This window comes from Theropithecus gelada, chromosome 12 (assembly GCF_003255815.1).
Source record: "Theropithecus gelada isolate Dixy chromosome 12, Tgel_1.0, whole genome shotgun sequence".
Classification (NCBI taxonomy): Eukaryota; Metazoa; Chordata; class Mammalia; order Primates; family Cercopithecidae; genus Theropithecus; species Theropithecus gelada.
This window is the reverse complement of record NC_037680.1, coordinates 113,028,456-113,039,421: the sequence shown is the minus strand read 5'-3', so window position 1 is coordinate 113,039,421 and position 10,966 is coordinate 113,028,456. Positions and strand designations below refer to the sequence as shown.

Here is a 10,966-nt window from a genome sequence, read left to right as displayed (position 1 = left end):
AAGGGAGGGTCTGCGTTAAGTCTTGAGTCCCCAGAATCTAAGTCTGCACTTGGCCCAGAATAGGTGCCCAGTAAAGTTCTGAACGAACGACTGTTATATCCACTTTACAGATGGAAAAACTGAAGACCACCATCATTAAGGGCCTTGCCCAAGGCCGCAGAGCTGACGGTGGATGAAAATGGGGCCAGCAGGAAAGCGGGAAGACGGCCTGGAGGACCACGGGCCAGGGACTGAGGCCCGGAGCAGGCTCGCCAGGCGGCCGGCCCCGCGACGGAGGGTTGGAACTCCGACCCGCCACCGCCGCTGCACCCACCCAGGCCTTCCGCGCCGTTCCCGCAGCAACAGGAGGCGGTGGCGCAGGCGCGGAGCGCGCAGGGGACAGGCGGAAGGCAATGCGCAGGCGCGGCGTTCCCGTTGCTAGGGCCGCGTCGCGCCCACCTGAGTGGCCGAAGTGAGGTTCGCGAGTCTCTGGGTCCCGACGGGAAGGAGCGAAGCACCCTCTCTGCGCCTGCGCGCTCCGTGCCTGCGACGCAAACCCGGCCTCACGTTTTCCTGCCCGAAGCGAGAGATTATCGCAGTCCTGGTTTCTCCCTCCAGAAGACCCCTTCCCAGTCCTCTGTAGCTCCTGGTAGTGCCCTGACCCCTGCTGCCACCGTTCTTCAGAGAGCAACGGAAGAGCTTCCTGGAGGGCGAGGAAAAGAGGGAAAGTAGCCAGCAATGTCGAACACGTAAGTGATGGGCTCCCAGCCACAGCCATGGGGTGGGCTTCCCCAAGCCAGAAGGTGGCTTGCTTTCTGCTTCTCTTATTTTCTTTTTTCTTTTCTTTTCTCCTCCCCTCGCCTCTCAACTTCCCTCCTCTCTCCCACTTTTTTTCCTTTTAGGAAATTCATATATGCCTCGGGATAGAGTATCTGCTTCTTGTGAGCAAGGAAGATCATACGCGTAGATCTCCCCCTCCCCCACGCATCCCACCACCCCATGGGGATGAACTCCCGGTCTTCCCTATACCTGCCAAGCCCTTAGGGGCTATTGCTGATAAGCCATTTTGTCTGGGGTTTTTTTTGTTAATCTTTCACGGTAGTAAATACGTTGCTTTGTGAAAACACCTAGGTCCTGAAATTTAAGTCTAGAAAGATCTTGGGAAAGCGTTACTGTCATTTGCTTTTCACCACCTCGAGTGGCAGTGATACTGAAAGGAGTGTGTGCCTAGCACTGTGTCGTTTACACAGCACTTGCACAAAGGTACCTCATTTGGTCTTCATAAGAATAATTTCTAACAGGTAGTACAGGGCTGACCCTGTGGACACTGTTCTAACTGCTTCACAGCAACCCTGTAATGTACGGGCTGTTGATACTGTTATTTCCATTTTACAAATGAGGGAACTTGGGTATGAAGAGGTGAAGTAGCTCACACAGCAAGTAAACAGTGCCAAGGCAGGCACTGTAGCTCCAGCCTGCAGTGTTGCTATTACACTCCCTATTTTTCTAGGCAAGGAAGTAAGAGCAGAGAGGTTAAAGGCTTGCCAGGGTTTGGGAGTGGGGAAGATCAAGAGTTCTGTTTAAGACCTATTGAGTTGGAAGTGCCCATTGGACATGATGTGGAGATGAAATAGCCAGTTAAAATATTCAGATCTTGGGTTCAGGAGCAAGACCCACGTCTGAAATATAAACTTGCTCGCTGTCAGCCTGTGATGGTCTTTGTGAGACATAGAATGAATATTAATAAAGAAGAGGTTTATTATTATCCCAGCCTGGGATCATCCACAGTAAGGCAGGGAGAAGAGGAGACCCAGCAAAGGGATCAAAGACATGATCCGTGAGGAAGAAGCAAGTGAAAGAAGTAATAGTGTTTCCAGGAGAAGTAACTTCTTTCTCCTCCGTCAAGTGCTCCTGAGACAAGTTGGGGTAGAACTGAGAACTGACTGTTGATTTGGCAGTGTGGAGTTCAGCAGTGACCTTGACAGGAGCTGATTCAGTGGTGTGATGGGATAGAAAGACTTACTCAAGTGAATGTAGGAGGGAGAGAAACTGTAGACGGTGAACATAGCTAACTCTTTAAAGGAGTTTTGCTGCAAAGGAGAGGAAATGTGTTGGCAGCTAGAGGCAGAGCACATGGCTCCAAGACAGAAAACGATAGAATGTTTGTGTGTGGAAGGGAATGGCCCAGAATGATATATGAAGAGGAGGGAGAAGTGGGTGACATCGTTGGTAGTGAGAGGACATGGGATCCAGGGGGTACTGGCCTTAGGTGGAGGAACTCAGCACTTAGCAATGGAACAGGTGGGAAGGCAGCGTCAAGATGCTATTCAGTGGGTAGGTGCCCTGGAGGTGGCCTGGAATGATCATGGTAGATGGAAGATGATGGTGACTGAGGGGCAGTGGTGACAGCATCAGATGAAGTGGGATTCAAAGCCAGGGAGTTTTGGGAGGAGGGAATGCAGATATCTGGAGGTGCAGTGAAAAGAAGGGGTCCCCTTGACCCAGCCCCACAGCCAGAGACAGAGGGCTCTCGGGGGGAACAGGAGCCTCTACTGAGAGGGCTTCCGAGCAGAGCCAGGCCTTCCATAGAGCAAGAAGACGGGGAGTATTCAGGGAAGAAGATAGCAAACTAGTTAAGATTGGAAGATTCAGAAGGTTTTATCATGTGCAAAATTACGCGGAAAGAATTCCCATTTTGCAATATTTTGATTTCCCGTGGACGTGCATAGTATGTCTGAATATGCAAGTGTTTCCCTCCCCAACCCACTCCGTTATAGGAAAACTGCCAAGTTGTAGAATTAACAGTCTGGTCTTTTTAACTGTTATATTCAGTCTTCTCCATCCATAATCCTCCTGACTTCAAAGTCTGTCATATCTCTAAGTCATATGCTCAACTCTGAAACCAATCATATACTTTTAAAAACTGTTAAGTAGTCTTATGGATAAAATACTACCTTCTGTTTGCAAGGTGCATTTAAAATTCCCGGAACACTTTCACACCTGTTATTCCACCTGTATTAGTCTGTTCTCACACTGGAACAGAGGAAAGAGGTTTAATTGACTAGCAGTTCTGCAGGACTGCGAAGTCCTTAGGAAACTTACAGTCATGATGGAAGGTGAAGTCAAACACGCCCTTCACATGGCAGCAGCAAGGAGAAGTGCAGAGCAAAGCGGGGGGAAAAGCACCTGATAAAACCATCAGATCTTGTGAGAACTCACTATCATGAGAACAGCATGGAGGTAGCTGTCCCCGTAATTCAATTACCTCCCACTGGGTCCCTCTTACAACATGTGGGGATTATGGGAACTACAATTTAAGATGAGATTTGGGTGGGGACACGGCCACACCATATCACCATCCCACAGTAGTCCCTGGAGGTGTCCAGAGTTGGTCTCATCATCCAGGTTTGCCAGTGGAGGAGGCGTAAGCACGAAGAGGTTGAGTGACCTCCAGGGATGAGCTGCTGAGGACACTGGTTTCTATTTTAAATGTAGAGCGCTTTTACCTTTGAAAACCACCTTGCCATATCCGGGGAAAATAAAGACATATGTCCACGCAGAAACTCATGCAGGAATGCTTCTAGCAGCATTATTCAGAGCAGCAAAAAAGGTGGAGACGACTCAGGTGTCCATGGGCTGACAAATGGATAAACAGAATATAGTGTATCCGTACAAAGGAAACTTGGCAATGAAAAGAAATGAAGTACGAAGTACGCGACAGTGTGGATGAACTTTGAGGACACCGCACCGAGGGAAAGGAGCTCAGCACTGAAGCCCCCTCTTGTGTGATTCCACTTCTGTGAAATGTACAGAATAGGCAAATAGAGCTGGAAATTAGGTTAGTGGTTGCCAAAGGCGGGGAGGAATGGGGAATGGGGAGTGACTGCTTCACGGGTGTGAGTTTCTTTCCCAGTGATGAAAATGTTCTGGAGTTAGATAATGGTAGTGGTTGCACAACTCTATGCTAAAAACCACTGAATTGTACACTTGAAAAGAGTGAATTCTATGCTGTGTGAATTATCTCACCAATGCTCTTATGAAAAATCATCTTGCCGCCTCTCTTGTCTCATTTGACCTTCATGACTGGGCTCAGGCAGAAGGAGGCTGAAGCTGCAGGGCGAGGAGGTGGGGTGCAAGGCCAGATGGACTGAGCGCAAAGTGGGGGCTCCCCAGGATGGTGTGGCCGAGGCATGGTGTCCAGGTCCCTGGCGGTCTGACGCGTGAGGGGGTGTGGTCCCATGGAGAGGCATCGGGACAGCTGGGGAGCAGGAAGCCAGAAGCAGTTTCCAGGGAAGAGGGTCTGGTGGAAAGAGATGACGCCATGTCTCAGCACTGAGGAAAACAGGTAATGAGGTAGGGATCCGTGTGCTTTCAAAGCTGCCAAACATTTTCCCGTCAGCCAGGAATCTTTGCCTGGTCTCTCCAGACAGGGATCCCCAGACAGACTGCAGATGGGGAAGAAAGAAATTGCAGGACCCAGAAGGCTGAAGCTACCAGGACTGTCTTTGGCCAAAAATTCCAGTTATGGGTCAGCTCTGTGAGGCCCTGGAAAAGTCCTGCTTCTCTGACCTGACTGAAGCCAGTGAGGGCTCTGACCCTGAGCGACTGGGCTCCCCTGGGTGGGAGCCCACAGCAGGTCCAGACATCCAGAAAGTCTGGCTGTGCTCTGCCCCATCAGGTCGGCCGTGGTTTCCCCTGGTGGAAGCAGGAGCCTCTTCAACCCAAGATCTCTTGCTATTGTTGACTTTGCATCTTTGTGGAGTTCAGGTCACCCCACCTGAACTTCACGGAGGCAGCCTCTTTAGGGTATTGTACAAACTTAATGCTTGTTGGTGTGGCCAATGTTGGAAGTATAAGATGCCTTTTAACTTTTACTGCCTGTTCCGCTCCCATATTTAAAAATTATTACTAGACTTATTTATAGTCCTTAGTCTATTGTTACTGAATTCTTGGCCATATTAAATCTGTATGTATGTCTCAGGAGTCTTCTGTCTTTATAGCCTTTCTTTTCTTTTTTTGAAATGGAGTCTCGCACTCTTGCCCAGGCTGGAGTGCAGTGGTGCAGTCTTGGCTCACTGCACCTCCGCCTCCCGGGTTCAAGTGAGTCTCCTGTCTCAGCGTCCCGAGTAGCTGGGATTACAAGTGCACGCCACCATACCCGGCTAATTTTTGTGTTTTTGGTAGAGACAGGGTTTGCCTCTTTGGGCAGGAGGAGATAGTGCCTTCTGCTTGTGCTGATCTGTACACAGCATTCTAGAATTTCCTTTAGCTAGATTTCATGTGGCTCCCACCATGTGAATTCTTAAATATTTAATGTTCTTTATTGGTGCTGTGAATGGGTTTCTTCTTTCATTTTTTTCTCTGCATTAAAGTATTGCAATTTTGCTGTAATTTTTTTTTTTTTGGCTTGAGTGCAGTGGTGAGATCTTGGCTCACTGCAACCTCTGCCTCCGGGTTCAAGCAATTCTCCTGTCTCAGCCTCCCAAGTAGCTGGGATTATAGGCGACTGCCACCATGCCCGGCTACTTTTTGTATTTTTAGTAGAGATGGGTTTTTATCATGTTGGCCAGGCTGGTCTAGAACTCCTGACCTCAAGTGATCCACCCACTTCAGCCACCCAGTGCTGGCATTACAGCCGTGAGCCACCACGCCCGTCCTTTGCCGTACTAGTTGATGTATTTTTGTTACTGATTTCCTTGGATTTTGCAATCATGCCATTTGTAAGCAATGGTGTTTTAAAAAATGGTTTATATTACTTACGTATCTCCCTTGTCCTTTTTTACTGCTAATTTTGAGGGCATCTTTCTAGCGTTTCTCCACTGAAGGTCCATTGGGTCACTGGTTTTTGGCACTTTGAAGAAGTCGTCATTCTTTTTTTCCTGGTGTGTGGGGATGGCATTTTTAATCAGGCCTGTGTTGCAAGTTACAATTTACTGAGCATCTTCTTGGTATCTGTGAAACAAGCTGGGGTTTTTACTGGTCCGCTGCTGTCTGGAGTTATGCTTTCCTCTGTGCTGAACTGAAAAGCACTCCCGCAATCACCCCTCCTGGGTTAGAGGCAACAATTCTTTTGATCTGGAGCTGTGCTCTGTTTTCTAAGTGGAATTTCAGATCTGAGTTCTAAACAAAATTAGCCTGTAATTTTCCTGTTGAATGTTGTCCTGGCAGGTTTGGGCCCCAAACCCTATTAAGTCCACAAAGCAACTTGAGCATTGCTCTATGTTTTATGCCAACAGTTGTCACACCCGTTAGTATGTTCAGCCCGTGTCTTCACTCAGGCCAGTGAGTGCCTTGGGTTTACTGTCCCTTCTCGGGTCCTGGAAGTCTGGACTTGGAAAACTCACACCGTGCTGAGCTGCAGGTCTTGATCATTGTCCACAGCCAAACCATTTCCTTGATCATCTGTCATCTTTGCTTCTTCCAGCCCCTCCTGCTTGTCTGTTTGAGATGGGGCAAGCAGAATGTCAAAGGGTCTCAGGAGCTTTGAATTGGCATGAGGTTTTGCTTTTGTTGTTGTTGTTCCTGGTCAATGTAATTGTTTATTAGTCACTAATTCTGCCAGGAGTCAATGTGTGTTCTGTGTGATATGGTTTGGATTTGTGTCCCCACCCAACTCTCCTGTCAAATTGTCATCCCCAATGCTGGAGGCGGGGTCTGGGGGGAGGTGATTGGATCATCGGGGTGGATTTCCCCTTTTGTGCCATTCTCGTGATAGTGAGTTATCAGGATAACTGCTTGTTTAAAAGTGTGTGGCACCTCCCCGCCTTCCTCTTGCTCCTGCTCCTGCCGTGTGAGATGCCTGCTCCCACTTTGCCTCCACCATGAGGAAAAGCTCCCCGAGGCCACCCCAGACACAGATGCTGCCATGCTTCCTGGACAGCCTATGGAACTGTGAGCCAATTAAACCTCTTTTCTTTATAAATTACCCAGTCTCGCCAGGCGTGGTGGCTCACGCCTGTAATCCCAGCACTTTGGGAGGCCGAGGTGGGCAGATCACCTGAGGTCGGGAGTTCAAGACCAGCGTGACCAACATGGAGAAATCCCGTCTCTACTAAAAATACAAAATTAGGGTTAGGCATGATGGTGCATGCCTGCCCAGCTACTCGGGAGGCTGAGGCAGGAGAATCACTTGAGCCTGGGAGGCGGAGGTTACAGTGAGCTGAGGTCACGCCATTGCACTCCAGCCTGGGCAACAAGAGCGAAACTCCGTCTCAAAATAAATAAATAAATAAATTACCCAGTCTCAGGTATTTCTGTATAGCAGTGAGAGAATGGACTAATACACTGTGCCAAGTGGAATTCTAATTTTCTGATAATAACCTTCTTTCTTATAATAAGCTGGTCTGGAAGAGTGCCCTTTCACTAGCAATATTTTAAATATTACTGAGTTTTGAGAAATCTGGCATTCGAACATGCTGGGGATGGGATTTTAAAGGCAGAATTCAGTGTCCTGACTCAGTGGGGTGTTGGGGGAAAAAAGAGTTTTGGTTTTTATGCTCAGTCTGTTTGCTTGTGATATAACTACCTCTGTGTCACGGGACTCCTCCTTCCTCATCTACTTTCTCCCTGACAAATGGGAAGCGATGAAGTCAAGTGGTTTAGAGGGTGAACTCTGGAGCCGGACTGCCTACATGTATATCCTGCATTCAAACTGTGTGACTTTGGGCAGTAACTTCTCTTTGCCTCAGTTTTCTCTTATGTATACTGCGCTAATAATTATGCCTACCTCATAGGGTTGTTGTGAGCATTACATGAGTTATTACATGGAAACCACTTAGGACAGTGACTCACAGTATATAAATGTAAGCTATTACCGTCACCATCGTCATCATCATTATAATCATCATCATCATCATCATCATCTGAACCCAAAAATCTTGCAGACATCAAGATATGCTTTTACTTTTTGGCCAGAAAGGTGAAAAAAGCACATATAATCAGTGCTTCAGTAAATGATGCTTAGTGTTTAGGGAAGAATGGAGCATGTTTGAGAAATGGCAGATGGTGAGCCTGGGGCAGAGGGTACCTGGAGGGGATGCTTAATAATGACCTTGGGAATGTAGAAGAGAGATTCCCAGTCAAACAGGGTGGCTAACCATGGGTACTTATCTCCTCTTCCTCCTGAATTGCCTCCAAAATGTCAATAAAGGATTTTAAAGCTATGAACTCGCAAGGACAAAGAAAACATTTGACAAGAGATACCAAGAAAGTGCAGGAGGCCAGGCACAGTGGCTCACGTCTGTAATCCCAACACTTTGGGAGGGCAGGGCAGGTGGGTCACTTGAGGTCAGGAGTTCGAGACCAGCCTGGCCAGTGTGGTGAAACCTCATCTCTACTAAATTAGCCTGATGTGGTGGCACACGCCTGTAGTCCCAGCTACTCAGGAGGCTGAGGCAGGAGAATTGCTTGAACCCGGGAGGCGGAGGTTGCAGTGAGCCAAGATTATGCCACTGCACTCAGGACTGGGTGACAGATTGAGACTCTGTCTCAAAAGAAAAAAAAGAAAATGTGGGAAAGGGAGAGCAGGCATGGATGAAAGAGAATGGAGGAAGGGCAAAGAATGTGGGACCTGAAAGCCAGCGGATGGGGCTGGGGTGATCAAAAGCCAGCTGTTTTCCTGGGAAGACAGATGGGGGCATGGTTCTTCTGGGATGGGGCTGAAATTGGAGGACTGCTTGCAGATCTGTATAGGCCACATTTAGGCTGCCAATCACTTGTACACCCCAGAGAGCAGGTGGCCAAGTCACTAGCCAACCAGGCAGAAGTTGGCACATGCAGCCAACCTGGACTCAGGACGCCAGGCACAGGTAAGCGTGGGAATGAGTGGCTTGGCTGACAGTAAAGAAGAGGTGAGCCCCCTTGATCGACTTGCTTCTCCTTCAGGGGATTAGGGCTGCCCCCACCCCACCCCCGTTAGCATAGGGAAAGACCTTACAGAAAGACACTGACATTTTTGGGTTTCTCCTTCATCAGTCATCAGGGCTCTCTCCACACCCACTTTCTACAGTGAAGCTCCTTCCCAGACACACTGACTTTCCAGTTCACTTTTCAGTCCTGGTTCTTAAACATAAAAGCAGAATCAAAAAGTCACCTGAAATTTGGTAAGGGAAGGTGGGAATCTCTACCGTGAATGTATTGGCCCTGGCAGAAAAAGTGGGGACACTCATGAGGGCCTAATAAAGAGACCAGTAACAAAGAGGTGGGCATAGTCTAGGGAAACTGGTAAGGGCTGGGGCAGTATTCTGGGGCCAGCCAGCCACAATAGAGCCACCACCACCCTAAGGCTTTGGTGGAAGGGCACACCTAGCCTTTGTTACCTCGCCAGGGTGTGGACAAGAGGGTCATACTCCTCTGCTCTCTGGCTTCCTCTCTGTTCAATCCACTAACTCAACTCACTGGAATGAGGGCGGAGAGCCCAGCTGGTGCATTCCATAGAGCTCAGCCTCCCGGGCCACAGTCTGCACCGCACCTCGCTTCTCTCTCTTTTTTTCTTAAGACAGAGTCTCACTCTTTCACCAGGCTGGAGTGCAGCAGCATGATTTTGGCTCACTGCAAACTCCACCTCCCAGGTTCAAGCGATTCCCCTGCCTCAGCCTCCCGAGTAACTGGGACTACAGGCGGGCGCCACTACGCCTGGCTACCTTTTTTTTGTATTTTAGTAGAGACGGGTTGGCCAGGATGGTCTCAATCTCCTGACCTCATGATCCACCCGCCTCGACCTCCCAAAGTGCTGGGATTACAGGCATGAGCCACCATGCCCGGCCTACACCTCATTTCTTACACTGTACATTATGGTTCTAAGATTCTTAGTGGTTGCCTTTTGCTGTACTTCATTCATTTTTCACTGCTGTGTGATAGTCCATTGGTGAATTTACTACAATGTATTTATCCACTGTCTTATTGGTGGACGTTTGTGTTATCTCCAGGTTTTTACTATTATTTTAAAAATGCAAGTGATCATTCTTGATGCATATTTACAAGTTTCTCTAGGGTATAATTATCCATTCATAGGGTATGCACCCATTCAACTTAATAAGAATATGCTGCATTACTTTCCAAAGTGGTTGTTCCAATGTATACTTCACCAGCTGTGTATGTGGACAAATAGTTAACTATTCTGGATATCAACTCTGTCCTCTTTTAAATGTGTATTATAATAGTGGTGTTATGGGCAAAGTGAGGGAAAACTTCATATCATTTAGACAAAATGCTTTTAAAACTCTTTATTTGATGATAATAGTGGTGGCACATATTCAGAAATCACAAGGACATCGGAACAGGATATAAATTGTCTAACAAGCCTTTCTACTACATAACGATATTCTTAGCTCACACTTGATTCGGTGTTATATTTTGCTATACCAGAGGCCCGATGTGTATGTTTTGCCAAGTGATTTTTATTTACTGTGTCATCTAAATTCCTTATCTTCCCTCAGAATGTATAATAAGATGTGGCATCAGACCCAAGAAGCCCTCGGTGCTTTACTCGATAAAGAGCCTCAGAAGATGGTTGAACCACAAAGAAATCAGGTTTTCATCTTTCAAACGTTGGCCACCTTTTACATAAAGTATGTGCAGATCTTTAGAAACCTGGAGAATGTCTACGACCAGATCGTCCATCCCCAGAAACGAATACTGATCAGGAAAGTCCTGGACGGGGTGATGGGCCGCATCCTGGAGCTGAAGAACGAGATGGTGGAGCTGGAACTCACGGAGTTCCATTATTTCGATGATATCCTGCAGGATCTAAAGCTGGCTCCCGTAAGCACTCTGTTGTTTTCTTATTAGTTGCTTTTTGTTATAAATAGGATATGTAGCCCTGTACCCAGTACCCTACAGACTTCCCGTCCATGTTTACTAGTTGGTGTGTGGAAAATCTAAACATTTCCCTTTAATTACACCATGCTGTCGTGGACAAGGATTGGGTTCCCTTTGTTTTTGGTGCAGATGCATCTGCACACTTCTTGGCTGTGTTAGGCACTGCAGT

At 47.7% G+C, this 10,966-nt stretch overlaps 1 protein-coding gene across 3 annotated transcripts in view; it reads left to right on the top strand.

Moving 5' to 3' along the window:
- The first annotated feature begins 443 nt into the window (after nucleotides 1-443).
- Nucleotides 444-10,966, top strand: part of IQCA1 (IQ motif containing with AAA domain 1) — a 164,418-nt gene continuing 153,895 nt past the window's right edge. For 2 of the 3 annotated variants that reach the window (XM_025404697.1, XM_025404696.1), the window contains exons 1-2: nucleotides 444-728; nucleotides 10,416-10,740. In XM_025404697.1, coding sequence (XP_025260482.1) covers nucleotides 718-728; nucleotides 10,416-10,740 — 336 coding nt within the window. In that variant the 5' untranslated portion in view covers nucleotides 444-717. Of the gene's footprint in view, nucleotides 729-4,265; nucleotides 4,325-10,415; nucleotides 10,741-10,966 lie in introns of those variants that run through there. The other variant, XM_025404695.1, reaches the window with a different exon arrangement.